The sequence below is a fragment of the Crinia signifera genome, chromosome 4 (genome assembly GCF_055691185.1).
Source record: "Crinia signifera chromosome 4, ASM5569118v1, whole genome shotgun sequence".
NCBI lineage: Eukaryota > Metazoa > Chordata > Amphibia > Anura > Myobatrachidae > Crinia > Crinia signifera.
The window spans coordinates 46168124-46185176 of NC_139220.1; the positions used below are offsets into that span (position 1 = coordinate 46168124).

General features: G+C 45.1%; 1 protein-coding gene across 3 annotated transcripts in view; it reads left to right on the plus strand.

Moving 5' to 3' along the window:
• CLINT1 (clathrin interactor 1) overlaps window positions 1–17053 on the plus strand; it is an 81023-nt gene that overhangs the window by 39065 nt on the left and 24905 nt on the right. For all 3 annotated transcript variants that reach the window (XM_083181703.1, XM_083181702.1, XM_083181704.1), the window contains exons 2-5: window positions 1307–1411; window positions 4219–4315; window positions 13211–13319; window positions 15656–15820. In XM_083181703.1, coding sequence (XP_083037829.1) covers window positions 1307–1411; window positions 4219–4315; window positions 13211–13319; window positions 15656–15820 — 476 coding nt within the window. The remainder of the gene's footprint in view (window positions 1–1306; window positions 1412–4218; window positions 4316–13210; window positions 13320–15655; window positions 15821–17053) is intronic.

Genomic DNA, 17053 nt, shown 5'->3' on the forward strand with positions numbered 1-17053 from the left:
TATGTAATGATGTAGGGAGAAGCGGCAGTGGTTGTGGAGGTCTCTGTTCTGCTTGGGATAAACTGTAATATATTGAACGGATATGGCCCAGTGTAATGAAGCCTGGTGTATTGCTGATAATTTATCATCCTTCCAGTCAGAGGTTTCCCGCAAGGCATTCTTCCCTTCTGGTTCATATACCGAAATGTGCTTACACATTACAAAACCTCCACAGTTTTTTGTGGGTCTCCCACGGTGTTGGAGGGTTTACTGTTCTCCCAGAACGGGGTCAGAATCCATATGCTCAGGAGCCCGCTTTTCCAGTATGCAGCGTGATTTATTTGCTGTCACGCAAACCTAATTCCTTGAGACTTGAAGCTGTAGAGGTGCCAAGGAACTGCCATCACAGGCTGCTCCTTCCTACCCCCCCCCCCCCTCAAAAAAAGATCTCCACACGATTTCCTTCCAAGAGGCCCTAACCAACCCACATGGACAGCACCCGCCCTCCAACTTTGCCGTGTATCCTCCAATATCACATCCATATCAATCACAGAAAGTTTTATGCTAACGAGGTCCTCCTGCCTCCCCCCAACCAGTCCTCCACATCTGGATGTAAATTCCTTCTCTGCACTGAGGTCACCGGGACCCTGGGTATGGCACAGAGCGAGGTCTGATCTTTACATGGGAAAGGAAGAGAAGGCCTCGGGTCCCCTCCTTCCAAGATGTGTTTTGTATTTAATTACTTTGGATGGAAGCCACTTACAGTTTTAGTTTCCTTAACTCAACGTCTGCTGCTTAACAAAAGTGAAGTTCGTTTTAACCCATTTTGGTCCTAAAAACGACACATCCCTGGGACGATGGGTGTTCGATACAGGGCAGATTGTTATCTGGTTTCCTTCGCTGTAACAGAAAGGAGCATCTCTTCCTTTCGCTATTCAAAGTGCAGATATTGTGTAACCTGTTATCTCGTAAAAGGCACATATTGCTCCCCCACGGGCATCCTGCCACCCGAAATCTGCACATTCTCAGTATGATCGGTTTATTGTGACCACAAGCCATTTATGCTGGATTAATTCCAAGGGTGATGTGATCCCTGGTCTCATTTGTATTCCAGATCCTAATGGAATACAATCCCCCCCCCCCCCCCTTCTTCTTCGCAGATAAGTTAAATGCATTGTAAGGTGTCCTCAGGGTATCCGCAGTACTAGGCACGGTCCATCCCATCCTGTAGAAGCAGCTCATTAAGGGAGCCCAGCAGTGTTATTATTAAGTCTCTATGTGCGGCTCAGGACTAATGCTAATCACCTGTGTTTTCTCTCTTTCGCAGCACCAATGTGGTGATGAATTATTCAGAGATAGAGTCTAAGGTTCGAGAGGCGACCAACGATGACCCCTGGGGACCTTCCGGGCAGCTCATGGGAGAGATAGCCAAGTAAGTAATGGCTGGTTTCCCGGGAGAAGAGAAGACAATTCTTTCCCAGTTATAACTTCTTGTGAAGGTGGAGAGCAGGGCAGGAAACTTTATTTGCCCTGTGTACCGTGCTTGGAATACAAAATACAGTCCTTGTTTTGTTGTCTTGCTGCTTTATGTAGAACCGTTGGAGTGATGCTTATTGCTCAGATCCACATCCTCACTGGCTTATCAGCATCCGTTAATGTAACCGATTAATATGCAGGCACTTGTCATACTCACTAGAGTACATGTGTTCAATCCTGAATGCAAAACAGCATTATGGAAAACACATTTTACTGTAACTCATGTCAACCAATCAAATATCAGCTTTTCAGCAGTCAGCCACGGCACGATTTGTGGCTGTATGCTGCGGTGACCTTGTGGTGTGGACAGGTAATCACGTTCGCTTTAGGCTGTATAACTGCCCGTAGCAGCTGTGTCGTCAGTGACAATCCCGTTCACTCATTGTAGTTGTACCACAGGAGATGTGATTGCAGAATTGCAAGATCCAACTGATTTTGGCAACTAATATGTATGAGAAAACTGGGTCTAGATATTAGATCTGGAATCTGTCAGTGTACCTTTTCCCACACAGATTTTAGTTCCGAAACTACCCAAGTAGGGGCCACTGTGGAAAACTTATCAGGGCCAAAGAGTATTACACTCTATGTAATTTAGCTGCTGTTGATTCAGAGATCATCTTCTGATTGTTGGCCCAAGGAGTAATTCAAGTCTAATGGTGTGTACACACGGTCAGATGTGCCTTAAGATCCTATCCACGATCTGAACAGATCGGATCGTGGATAGGATCTTAAGGCACATCCGATTTGCATCCTATCTTGACTATATAGTGCAGATCTGCACTATATAGACAAGGCAGCCAAGACTTTCTGGCTTCCGATACATGAACGCGCATCGGGATCGGATTGGGATCGCAAGGGTTAAAACCCTTGCGATCTGCATCCGATGCCGATCCGATGTTGACTATTCGTCAACATCGGAAAGGAAATCTGACCGTGTGTACACAGCATAAAGATATCAACAATGTCCATTTTGTTGCCCACGTGTTTTGCTTTTAAATGATTGTAATCATGTAATCACTACAGTTTTAGCTTGTGGCTCTTAATGGTTACCATATCTTATTTATAATCTAACGATGTGTGTGTGTGTGTGTGTGTGTGTGTGTGTGTGTGTGTGTGTGTATTATGCCTAAAGTCAGAATGCAAACTATGTGAAACTACTGGTAAGTGGTGATGCTCACATTCCTCTGCACACCTCACTTCCTGTCTCATACAGTGCTCTACAGACCAGGAAATCAGTGGGGTGGAAAATACATGAATGAACCTCTTTAATAAGTAACCCAAGATTCTTTCCACTAACAATACGCTGCCACATGATTTGGTCTTTTGCAGAAACGGTCCCCTCAGTGTGCAGCAGAGTTGGCATTCACCTATATATGATTTTTTTAAGATCATTTGCATTAGCTGAGATAAGAGTAGGCCATTCATGAATACTCACATTTCTTAATCTGTACTGAAAAAGATGGCAGCATCCGGTCACTATGGTTACATGATTTTGAATGGGTTAATAATCTGACCTATGCCTAGGGCCTTAATACTCTGCGTTCATGTGGGAAGTCAGGTTTTGTATGTGGGGTCAGCATTGCTCAAACCTTGTGCCTGTGATTTTGTAACACTTAAAAATGTAAAAGAAAAAAGATTATTCAGCACTGCATTGTACCTGGGTTTAATTTGTCTGGTTAAAACCATTATGGAACCCTGGAACGCATACACAATTACAGTATGTCGACAAGCTTGGAATTGTACTTGAAGCATTGTATGGATGTCAATGGGACAATTTTGTACAAGTTGTACTGCCGACACACACACACACAAAATGCTTAATCACATGTCAACATAGTGGTGCCTGTCTTCCAGTGTCCCATACTGCTTGACATTTTATGCGCATGGTATGTATACTACTGCAGTGATGACATTGCCACCAATCTGGAGGGAATGCAAAACTGGTGCCGGCCGGGATCCCGACAGTCATTTATCCGACGTCGGGATCCCGACTGTGAAAACACGACAGCCGGGTTCCCGACGGCCGTCGGCTATTTTCCCGCGTAGCGAGCCACCGTGCCCGCAAAGGGCTTAGTTGCGCTCACCATGCTGTCTGTGTCCGGCCATTCGGGATCCTGACGTCGGGCTAATGACTGTCGGACCCCTGTAGCACACCCATGTAAAACAAGGTTTGTCTAGAGCAGTGGTAGCCAACCCTAGCCCTCGAGAGCTACCAACAGTTCACATTTTCCTGACAACCTAGCTGCTGCACAGCTGCACTCATTAATCACTGACACATTTTAAAAGATCCACAGGTGGAGCTAATTAGCTCACTTGTGATTCTGTGAGGAGACCTGCAAAACATGCACTGTTGGTAGCTCTCGAGGACTAGGGTTGGCTACCCCAGGTCTAGAGGGTTTACAGAAGTGTTCTAAGGGATTCTCTGTGCTTTGCAAGTGCTGCCTACGTCTATATACAAGTCATAGTTCAGGAATCACAGCGCAGGGGTGAGCGACCTATGTATCACAGGTGTATCTGTTTTCAAATGTGAAATTCAATCAAAATAAGACTGAAATGTATTTGTTAATAAGATGAGCAGGTTTCTGTGTTTTCTGCTGATATTTGTTATCTGCTGCCATCTAGTGTTCGTTTTAAAAACAGCAGCTTGAAGAAAACATGACACCTTAATTGTCTGAACATTTTTTTTTTTTTTTTTGGTTTCAGGGCAACATTCATGTATGAGCAGTTCCCAGAGCTAATGAACATGCTGTGGACGAGAATGCTGAAAGACAACAAGAAGAACTGGCGCAGAGTTTACAAGGTAACGGGTGATTGGTGATTTGTTACTGTGATGCCTAAGACTCTGTACCTTGTATCGATCTAAATCACAGTCACAGGTAATAATCTGTAAGTCTGTATGAGAAACATGTTTGCTTATTTACTAATGGTGTATGTCGTGTATGTGCTGTTTCTATGGGGATTTGAACATTTGTATTTTTCTAGTAATCCCATAATTCTGTATCAACCGTTATAATTGGCAACATGGAGTGCAATTGTTGACTTTCCTTCAATAGTTGGATTTTTATATAGCGTAAGTTATTGGTATAAGTGCCAGTTGATTATAATTGAATAAAAGTGCTTAGCAATGTCTTACCGTCACTACTCATTAGGATGACTTGTATTCATTGCTGGATTCTACCTAGTGGCTGCAGGGCCGGCAGTATTATCTGACACCCCCTGTTATACTGTAGGCTGGCTAGCTGAGGCTGCCCATTGGGAGCACTCCCTGCTAATCAAAACTGAACAGACTGTCCCAGGGGGCGGAGGGGTTTTCTCCCCCTTTGACTGGCAGTTCAGACTGTAATTAGTACAGTGAGCACTTCCCATGGGAACCCACTCCCCTGTAATAACATTCACAAATCCGGATGCAGTCCATAGAAACCTGGGCTGCTTTTTAGTTTTTGTGCAATGTGCGAGAAGCCGCTAATTTCAGGCCAGTCCACATTTCTCCCACATGACCCAGTGACATAACACATTAATGCCTGATGACAGGTAGGATCTGCCACTGCTTTTCGAATTAGGTTGAACCAATCTCCTGTATGATAACACACAAAGTACAGCCTCATGTCCTAATACGGTCACAATGGTCCCTAGTGGGTTTGAGTTGTTACTTGTAGCTGTGTACACTCATGAAATATGGGTCTTGTAGTTATTTGGGTACTTGTTTCCTATCACGGCCACAATCGCGGGCATCGTGTGCCTTAACTTTAAGGCACACGATGCCCGCGATTTCCCCATAGGCTTCAATGTTAAAATATTTTAACATTGAAGCCTATGCGCGTCCGACGCGATGCCCCCGATTTCCCCATAGGCTTCAATGTTAAAATATTTTAACATTGAAAATGAGTGCATTTAACATAGGAAAAAATGGGAAATGGCCCAATATTTCTCATTGGGTATGGCCCCGGCATATGTGTGTAAAAAATAATGTCCCCCCATTGTGGCCGCCACCCCCACGATTGACGCGAACCCGAAGCGTGGCGAGCGGCGGCGGTGCGCGTCCTCCGACCTTTTCATTCCCCTACTATCCACGTCGGCGTGGAGTTGAGAATATATAGTGTGGCGAGCGTAGCGAGCCACCGAGCCCGAAGCGTGGCGAGCGGATGCGGATACCTGTCAAGCCCACGAGGGGCGTCCCTCGCGGGCTTGACAGGTATCCGCGTCCCCGCGCGGGGCTCTCTGCGCTCGCCACGCTTCGGGCTCGGTGGCTCGCTACGCTTGCCACACTATATATTCTCAACTCCACGCCGACGTGGATAGTAGGGGAATGAAAAGGTCGGAGGACGCGCACCGCCGCCCTTTTCGGGCTCGCTGCGCTCGCCACGCTTCGGGTTCGCGTCCATCGTGGGGGTGGCGGTCACAATGGGGGGACATTATTTTTTACACACATGCCGGGGCCATACCCAATGAGAAATGGCCCATATTGGGCCATTTACCCATTTTTTCTATGTTAAATGTACTCAGTTTCAATGTTAAAATAATTTAACATTGAAGCCTATGGACAAATCGGGTCCATCGCGTCTGCACACCATGGACGCGATGGACCCGATTTCTCCATAGGCTTCAATGTTAAATTATTTTAACATTGAAGCCTATGGAGAAATCGGGTACATCGCGTCGTGTGCAGTTTGGTATGCGACCGACACGATTTTTTTTCCGACACGACCACCACGATAGAAATCGTGGTGGCCGTGCTAGGAAACAAGTACCGTTATTTGTTTATTAATGCTATACGACGCAGTATTTTATGTTCCATATAGTAATTAAAGTAAAAGCAGCTTTTGGTACTTATGTAATATCTGGGCTCCCGTTTTTCTTATGAGACCGCATTCGCTGTGCTCGCCACGCTTCGGGCACGGTGGCTCGCTGCGCTCGCCACACTATATAAAATGAACTCCATGCGTAGTTGGATAGTAGGGGTATGAAAAAATGGGGTGCATTTAACATGGGAGCCCAGATAATACATAAGTACCCAGCTTTTATCCAGCTCTGTATGCACTTTGCTGGAACAGCTTTCCCCAGCCCGCACAGGAGAAGAGCAGGGACACTAGCACTAAGGCTGGGTACACACTACAATGATATCGGCACAATGTACTTTTTGACCAAAGCTGAAACGACCGACGTGTACAGTGTGTGAGCATGCGGGTCGTGGTTGGCCATGATGCATAGTCAATCAGAAGATATCATGTGTGATGTCATGCTGCAGCATGGCATGGTACGTTGCGCAGTGATACCCTGCATCATGCAGTGTGTATAATTGGTATGATGTGTTGGCTGGGAACACATTGTTCTGCTGTTTAAGGCTTAACAGCCAAATGCAGCCTTCAGGCTGTACTGTGCTTTCTCCCAAGTTGGCTTACTTTTACCCATCAAAACTCAGACTGCTGGCCCAGGGGTGAGTGTACTCATTGGCATGTATTCAATGCCGGTGCGAGCGGCCGGCGAGGGGGTTAAACTGCGAGGATCAAAGAAAACCAGTGATCCTCGCAGTTTAACCCCCGCGCCGGCCGCTCGCACTATGCAACGTTCCGGGGGAATCCTCGCAGTCACAGAACTGCGAGGATTCCCCTAAACTGCAAGAGCCGAGGCTATTGCAGCAAACTTGCTCCTGAGGAAGCCGGAGGTCAGATCAGGGGAAACGCGTTGAGCTTTTTCAAAAACAACTCCATTTGTGCTGCTGAGATCCGGTGACTGAGACCCTACATCTCCCTGAATGGGACCCATCCACAAATTTGGTCATTGAACTCTGCTGCTAAACCAAGGGACACAGTTACCATAATTATACCGACGTCCAAATTGGAAGAAACTGGAGTTCCAACTTTTGGGATATCTGCATGATCCCTAATCCCAGTCTCCAAAGGACTTTTACATCGGAGGGGAACGTCTAAGCCCCCGCCCACCACAGGGCAATTCAGGACTGTGATCCCACATCTGGCCAATTGAATATCTTCCAGATCGACCAGGATGGTAATATAATCTCGTAGCACCTTACAAATTCTCAGCTATTGCACAATCGCTGTCCCAGTGATCTATATACCCCATAATATGGACTATAAGTCAGTTGCATGCTTAGTGTGATTTTTATTACCATTGAATGTATTTTAATAAATTATTGTTTATATTTTTGAGAAACATCTGATACAATTATTTGGATCAGCCAGCGCAGGCACTATTTTCTATTTTCGCTGTAATTAGCCTCGATTCTCGCAGCTTTTGGAGGCACATACGCCAATTCACCCTCGCTCAAAAAAACGGAGCGAGGGGGAATTTGCGTATGAGGGGGGTCAGTTGAATACTGAAAGGGTGAGCGGTGACTGCGAGCAAAAATTCCCGCTCGCAGTCACCGCTCTCCCCCGGCATTGAACATATGCCAATGATGTAATCTCCTATGAGAATAACTGGCTCTTCTGAAAAGGATATTTTGATACTTGTGTAGTTTCACGGCGGCAGCTTACGCTACATTGTCTGTGTAGCCCAACGGCTGCCTAGCGTAGTAAGCGTAGTGTCTCCGTGGCAGCCCTGCGTAGTCACCGTACTGTCCCCGGGAGCTGTAGCTTTGTCCCTGGCAAGCCTAGTGAGTGCCTCTCACACAGCACCGGCGCCCGCATGATCCCCTCTCCGCTGGCAGAGGTGCCAGCGGAGAGGCGCTCCATCTGTCTGAGACACAGTATCTTCCTTCCGACTTGTTCATACCACCACTATCCACGTCGGCGTGGAGTTGACTTTATAAAGTGTGGTGAGCGCAGCGAGCCATCGAGGCCAAAGCATGGCGAGCGGACGCGGATAACTTTACATGTATTCCGCGTCCCCTCACGGGGCTCACTGCTGACTGACTACGCTGGCTGTGGGAACACTACGCTGATTCTGACAGGGATGCTACGCTGACGACGTAACTGCCGCCGTGAAACTACACAAGTACTGATACTTTTTTTTTGTGTTGATACTACGAAGTTCAGAAATAAATATGTACTAAAGCCAATAAGGTAGTGCTAATTGCCCTGGTTACAGGCCCGCCTCATAGGACCAAGTAACCTAAAATGTTAAATGCTACTTATATACCATGTACAGGTTCAGTATTATTTACCGACGGACGTTTGACCGACTCTCATTATACCGACAGTCAAAATACGGATGCGGTCAATATACTGACATTCATTACATTGACATGTTCAATTGACCGACATGGTCAAAATACCGACATTTTAACATGCTGTTAGGTTGACATGTGTTTCGGATGCGTGCCTCGCTGTGCTCAATAAACTATCATATTCCCCCTCCAGGTCCACTGGGATGGTAAAATATGAAAGTCGGGTTTTGGGAAAAATAGCTTAAAAACTCCTGTTAATTCGTCGGCATGTTAAATGTCTGTATTTTGACCTTCGGTGAATTCAACATGTTGGTATATTGAACGTGTCCATATTTTGGATCAATAGGTATCAGTATAATGACCATTGGTCAAACATCCATCGGTAAATTGACTGCACCCCCATGTACAAATCTTTTTTTTTCCCTTTCCTGTGAATATTTAGATCAGGCATGTCCAAACTGTGGCCCTCCAGCTGTTGTGAAACTACACATCCCAGCATGCTTTGCCATAGTTTTAGCATTCCCTAATAGCAAAATAGTGGCAAGGCATGATGGGACTTGTAGTTTCACAACAGCTGGAGGGCCATAGTTTGGACATGCCTGACCTATACCTTTGTACAGTGAGATACAAAATAAAGGCTTGCACTGAGATGTACCAGTAGTATCTGAGATTTTCTGCAAAGTTCCTATGTGTGTTCTAAATATATTTCTGCATGTCCTAAGTAGCCCTGAAATCAGCCATATTTATTGGGCCTTGTATCCCCCTGTGTTGGGTAATTGTCCGGTATTGATTCAGTTCCTATCTTCTTTGTTTTCTACTCCCTAGTTACAACATTAAACCAGAAGCATCATTTATGCCTTGGTGGGAGGTGGAAAACCGCCTTGCATCCAGTATAATTGACATAATCTACAGTGTTTTGCCTTTCTGTCTACACGTACTGAGAGATAAAATACTTGTGCGGTGTTTGTGTGTTCACGTATCTCATACACACATGCTCTCGGGTTTGATGTATGTTACACAGCAGATGATTTGCTGCTCAGGGTGACAGGAAGCAGGAGGTTCAGTAACGCAGCCTGCAGGGTGCACCGTGCACTCTCTCCCTGTGCTCCCCAGAGAGCTGTTCCCGTTAATATTTAATGCGTTCACACACACTAGTTATACATCCAGCCTCTCTTCTGAGGATTAGCTGCCGGGCTCGTCCAGGCTCTCTCCTTTTATTACTAACATTTCCTTCTGTGGTTTTTTTTTCTTCTTGCAGTGAAATCTCTGTTTCAGAACTCAGAAGGGTGGTGGTGGGTGGTGGAGGGAAGGTGACAGTAACTGACTGAGAGAGCTGGTAACTTTGCTTACTTTCTGCAGTCTGCATCCGGCCTGTTTTCTTGCATATAGAACAAAGTTCAGATTAGCGGTTTAAATTGTGTTGATTTTATGTAAAACCAGTTACCAGTCTGTCAAATGGAGGCGGGACTCTGTCATGTCAGGTGTGTGTGCCCGAACGCTTCTCCATTGGGCGCCATCTAGTGTCCAGTCGGTGCGCCATCTAGTGGCCAGTCGGTGCACCATCTAGTGGCCAGTCGGTGCACCATCTAGTGGCCAGTCGGTGCACCATCTAGGATGTTTCTTATCAACTTGTATTATCCTTCTCAGTTTTTCAGCCATGGACCGGTCATCTACATGGGATACGGTCATTAGGTCGACCATTGAAGGTCAACATAGCTTAGGTCGACACATGGAATAGGTTGACATGGCTAAGATCGACAGGGCTGGAAGGTCGACACAATCATTAGGTTGACAGTCAAAATGTCGACAGGAGTTTTTCACAGGTTTATTTTTTTTGAGCCGACAGGTGGTATTTCATGACCTGCCATCCACTACAGCCTGCATGTCCAAACTATGGCCCCCCCAGCTGTTGTGAAACTACAAGTCCCATCATGCCTTGCCACAGTTTTGCTATTGGGGAATACTAGAAAGAGCACCCACAGTGAAGGCGGCCATTTTGAAGAATGATTCAATATTTATGTTATGGCAGCATCAAGGAGAATATTAATGTTATCCCCTGACAGTCATGTTGGGGAATCGGAGATATTAAACTTGTAAAAATCCTGGTGGCCACGATCCCAGCAGGATCAGGGAATCTGTACTTCTGTTTCATTTCACAGATCCGATCATCGCTGGCCGGTCGTAAGATCATGCACACAGGTTAATGGGTGCCCTAAAGCAGCGGGAGATCGGGGGAAACCTGCACTGTGCTGATCGCGCTCATTATGGTTGGGTTTAGCCATGCTTAGCGGTTAAACGCGACCGAACTAATAGGCGAGCCGCAAAAAGTCCTGTTTGAGTGCTCAAACGGGTGACTTTTCGCAGATTTCATCTTGCCACCCCCGGGGGTGCGAGATAAAACGCAGCGTCCGAACAGAGCTATAATTGTATCGCTTCGTTCAGCACCCTCTAGTGGCTGCCGTCACTAAAACATTTGAATACTGCCCAATATAATGTGATCATGTTAAGACTGTAGCAGTAAAACTTGTCAGCTGATTACATGATATAGAAGATATAATGGGTGAAATTTATTAAGATGTGAAATACACTTCACAGGTCATGTTGCTCTGGGCAACCAATCAGAAACTACTTCTTATTTATTTACCACCCTCTAGAACAGGAATGTCCAAACTATGGCCCTCCAGATGTTGTGAAACTACAAGTCCCATCATGCCTTGCCACACTTTTGCTATTAGGGAATGCTAAAATGATTGCAAGGCATGCAGGGATGTGTAGTTTTACAACAGCTGGAGGGCCGCAGTTTGGACATGGCTGCTCTAGAAGATAGTAGACAGGATGTGATTGGTTGGCCATAGCAACATGACCTGTGAAATGTATTTCACATCTTAGTAAATTTCACCCAATGTACCTTTTATAATGCATAGCAAGATATCCTTTACTGGCTGATGAAACCGATTTACATCTGGTGTTAAAGTAAACTGAGAAATCACTCTCTGTAATGGTGACACCAATAGTTTTATGACCTTGCTGTAGATGGTGACCTCCGATGCACTATGAGTATACTTAAATATGTTTTGCCATCTGTGAAATTTCAGCCATTTTTCATTCCATCTGTACCGTGATAAGGGAGCACATATCCGCACACGCTCCGACTTCCATCCCACTCACTTGTCTCTAGTCATGTGCAGTTTCATTCGCTAGAGGAGTCAATTGGAAGCATGACCTGCTCCATAATTCACATTTAATAGCTTCTGTGTCTTTGCCCCATATGCTTAACGCTGGTGAATCCCGCAGAATGTGCAATTACTGTAATGCTCTTGGAAGAGTGAAATGAAATCTAGAAAGCGATCGCATGTTATTAGTGTCCTCTACTGACACAGCGCTGATATAGCTGGCCTCACTGCACAGTGGGGAGATGGAGCAAGCGCGCAGTGAGGACTGCACAGGAAAGGCAGAACATGGTGGCACGCCTCACGTTTGTCATGTCCATTCGGTGGCAGAGATACCACTGGTCACCTACACACAGCCCATGTAGGGCAGCTTCACTAGAAACTGGTACCTCATGCATATTTGGTTAGTGGGTGCCTCCATCCAGGGCCGGATTAAGGGGGGGCACAGGGATCAGTACCCCTGGGCCCCCCTCTATCTAGGGGCCCCCTGTGGTTGTCATGTATTTTTTCGAAAATGTTTTTTGTTTTTGTTTTTTTAAGCTAAAGGTTTTGTGCATGGGAGTAGGGTAGTGCTGCAGCTTTGCCAATCTGCCAATGTGACAATGATTAATGGTGCTGAGCATCAGGAGCCAAGGCACAATGACTGCACAAGTGTGCAGTGCACTAATGGGAGTTGACGAAGTCCCATGACACTTTGCACAAGAGGGCAGAGGCTGAGAGGCTTGTGCTGAGCTCTGCTTGGTGGAGCTCATAATATGCTTCTCCGGCTCATGGAGGACAGCAGCAGCAGCAGCGGCCTCTTCATGGGAGTGTTTTAAATTAGAGGCAGTGCTGAGCCTGTATATATAAATGTGTAAATATATATATTTATGACTATATCACCCCCCCCCCCCCTGAACTTACCCATTGAGCAAGTTTATACTGAAGTGGGAGGGGTCTAAAGTGACCCTGGGCCCCCTAAAGGCTTAATCCGGCCCTGCCTCTATCATCAGTTTCTATAGAATTAATGGAGCTTAGATTGTCATGGGGATTTCTGTTGGGGAGGACTTTTAACTACGCACACCACCCTGACCCAGTCAGTCATAGGTTATAGAGGTGATTGTTTCTGTAAAACTCATGAAACCTGAAGCATCTGTTTTATGTTAATCTATATGGCTGATACTTATTCGACTTTACCATATATTTGACATGTTAAATTTGAGGGTAAGTAAAAAGTAAATGCCACAGGATACTTTGCCACACCTGATCGCTGTTATCATTCTAACCTTGTGGGTAACCGTTATCGCTGTCCTGGGAGACGAAGGGTTACAGATCACTATATTTTCACTGTGGCTCCAGCTTCACTTTGGAAGAGTGAGATTGCTAATTTGCACATCCCTGTTCTCTCCCCTTCCTCCAGTCCTTGCTGCTGCTGGCTTACCTCATACGGAACGGATCGGAGCGAGTCGTCACAAGCGCCAGGGAGCACATTTATGACTTACGATCCATGGAAAATTACCACTTTGTAGGTGAGTATTAGCAAAAAAAAAAAAAAAAGAAATGTTGGGAGGGAGCAAATTAAAACAGTTGTTGGACTTGTCACTCACCCGAACGTCTTCACAGGCTGCAGAGGCCTAATTGGGCCCGAGCCGCTGCAGGCTGTGTGAAGAACAGATTCCAAGACACGGGGCCCTAGAGTATTAATTAGCGAGCAGAAGAACTTTTGCCGAGAGGAGAAACCCAATAACAACACAAGCAGCACAACACAAGCGGCCTAGGTTTATATTAATATATGCACCAGAGGCTGGTCCCCTGTGGCGGCAGAAAGAAAAGGGAGCGCTTTAATTATACACCGGGAAAAAGGTCGGCCCTCCAACACACAAGAACGGCTGTTTGAAGCTGGGTTTATTTTACCTCACTATCCCTCTAGCCTACGCCAAATAATATTTACAGTGCAAAGGAAAAGCCAGGGTGCGTTTTGAATGCATCCAAATAGGGTAGGGGGGGGAGTGTGGTTTGGTACAGTGGAGGCGGCAGGCGTAATATTCGTCTACTCCTGAAAGGCGGCGGAGTCTCTCACAGCCGGGTTATCGGCAATTAGACGCTGGAGCGTACTGTGTGTAGTCTGTCCAGTAAAACGTGTTAATTTGCTAGAAATTGGCTCTTTGTGCGTGCTTTCGCGTAGTCTTTAATGGGGACAGGAGTGGAGGTGTATTAATAAGGAGGCGGCATGAGAAGCTGTGAAATATAGATGTATTATTCTTTTAGCAGTTTTAACTCTTTCAGAGTCCACATAGTCGTCTTGGTCGTTTTCAGGCAATGAAAAAAATACTTCTACAGTAAAAAATTCACAGGTTTATAAGTAAAAGCTTCTGCTCTGTTCTGACCGTTAATGAACTTAAAAAGGATATGATATAAATGGTGTTAAAAGCCATTTTGAGTCCCATATGTCTCTTGTTTTTGCCGTCTTGCTACAGAGAAACACTGAAGTTTTTTGTAATTTTTAATTATGATTGTTCTAACCACTGGGTAGGACTAGTGCAGATCACTGAAAGAGCTTTTTAAATTAATTTTCCTGTCATCTATTTTTCAAGGGGGCAGCCATCTTAGATACTATTTGTAATGAGGAGGCAGTCTTTGAATTCACTAGGATCCAGCACGTCGTGGTCGTGTCAGATGCGGAAACGACAAATCTGTTCTGCCCACAAACAGATGCTGGCATGAGATCACATTCTATTCCACATAACACAGTGTGTGGTACATAGCAACCACTGATGCTATTCACACACAATCAAACCAGTATATATATGTGTGTGTGTGTGTGTGTGTGTGTGTGTGTGTATGTATGTGTGTATATATAGATATATATATATCTCTCTAATAACTTTTGAAACGTTGATTCACATTGGTGTGTCCCGGTCATTTAATGAATCTGAGTGCTGCACCTACTATGTCCTATCTCGTGGCACTGTGTGTGTGATGGCACCCAGGGATTCATTGTGTTTATTGAAAAGCTAAGGGGGCAATTCGATTAAAAGTGAAGCTTGCAAAGTGCCAGAATGACGTATAAACTCGTGCAGCGTTTCACAGATCACATTGCTTATTTTACCTTGTACTTCTAGTAGCAGCCCTGCCCTGCCATAATTATCTGTGATCTAGACCACTGCCACACAGTGCAGCTCATTGAATTGCCACATAAGACAGTCATTGTAGCTGCTGTTACATCAATACCATTTCCTCTGTGAATCATGGGGGAAAAGAGCCACATTTCTTTTACCCTTACACTGTGGAAATGTATACAGGCTTACTGTGTATAACATCCATATAGTTTAATTATTGCAGATGTAATGATTGAGCAGTGTATATTTATGCAAGTTATTTGTTTCATTTGTGTTTTTCGTAACCTATTTCCAAGTTGTGTAATAGATTAGGTCAAACTATTAGAACACTACAGGCCATGTAACAGATTTAATGGGTTGACATCGGTTTTAAGGCCCCCATACAGTTATGCGACTTTTCAGATGGATAAGTTGCATGAAAATACCCTTGAACCACCCGGGGATCACATGCGGTCCTTTCTTATGCTATATATCGCATGTAGTCCCATTCCCCACTGCCGGAGGCTGTCCGTATCGGAGATCGGACCTGGAAGCAGGTACAGTCTCCGATCCGATGCACATGGGACGGCGCATTGGATCGAATCGGATGTCAAACACATGCAATTTTGCCACTCTTTACTCTCTCTGCCCGATTCGTCGGAATCCAGTGAAATGTGGCCAAATCAGACAAGTGCGTGGCCAGCTTTAGACCATGGTGGACAGGATATTCAGTGTTTTTTTTTTCAATAACGGTTACGCTTTTGCAGATGAAAATGGCAAAGACCAAGGCATTAACATCCGGCAGAAGGTGAAGGAGATGGTGGACTTTGTCCAGGATGACGACCGGCTCAGAGAAGAGAGGAAGAAAGCCAAGAAGAACAAGGACAAATATATTGGAGTATCATCCGACAGTGCTGGGGGGTTCAGATACAGTGAGTAGTGTGTGTGCTGCACATATCGCCATGGGCGGAGGGAACCAGTGATTTATAGCTTGGCATTGTATGGGCATACTGCAATGAAAGGCACCGTTCTCTTCACTCCTAGAGATAGTTAGATGCAGATATTGATCATCTTCTTATCTCCCTCTTCCTGTAGATATAACATTACAACTAAATGATCTTGGAATTAAAGGAGGCAGAGAAAGTTGGCATAGTAAAAAGCATTGTAAACTATAGAGCAGCCTGTCCACACCAGTCCTGTAGTAGCCAGAAGGATATCTCCGCACACTCATTATGTGATGCAGTTTAGTGTACCCAGGCACAATCTCCTATAAGCTTGTTTTATAATGCATGGTTATTATGAAGTGCACATGCGTAGTCTGGAGCATGCAGAGAAGTACGGATATTGCCAGATAGTGTTATCCACACTTCAGTGTGTGATGCTGAATAGGGCCCTGAATCCTTTCAGTTATTGTTAGGAAAATAAAGTCGGGGTAGATTTTTTTAAGCTCGGTGAAGTGATAAAGGGGGAAATTTACTAAAGGAAATTTGTAAAAAAAATAGGTGTATTTGTATCCAGAAATACACTTATTTTTGACATTTACTATACCGAAAATACGTCAATTCGTAGTCGTCTTGATGTGCTATCAATACGAATACGAATTGCCGTATTTTCGGGATAGTAAATGTCAAAAATAAATGTATTTCTGGATACAAATACACCTATTTTTTACAAATTTCCTTTAGTAAATTTCCCCCAAAGTGTCTGGTTTTTATCACCGGCCAATCGGCTCCTGTCATTTTTCAAACCAAGCCTGTAACTTCAGTTAGGAGCTGATTGGCCGGTGATAAAAAACAGACACTTTATCACTTCACAAGCTTAATAAATCTACCCCTCCGTAAACTGCAGTACCTGTGTAAGTTCATGTATATCCCTGATGTATCTCGTACAGATAAAACATCCTTTTATAATATTTATTTATGTAGCACCACCATATTTAGCAGATGTAATGTGACTAGTAGTTCACCACAGCAGGAGTGTGTCAGGTTGTCTTAAGCTGTGTACACACAGGGGCGATAGGGGCTGAAATCGCTGGAAATATGGTCGCAGGCGACCATATTGCCAGTGATGGGAGTGTGCCCCGGCGATAAATCGACTGTAGCGCGTTCCTGTTTTCAGCCCCGTTCTAATCGCCGGTCGCAGGAGCTTGCTCCAGCGACCAGCTG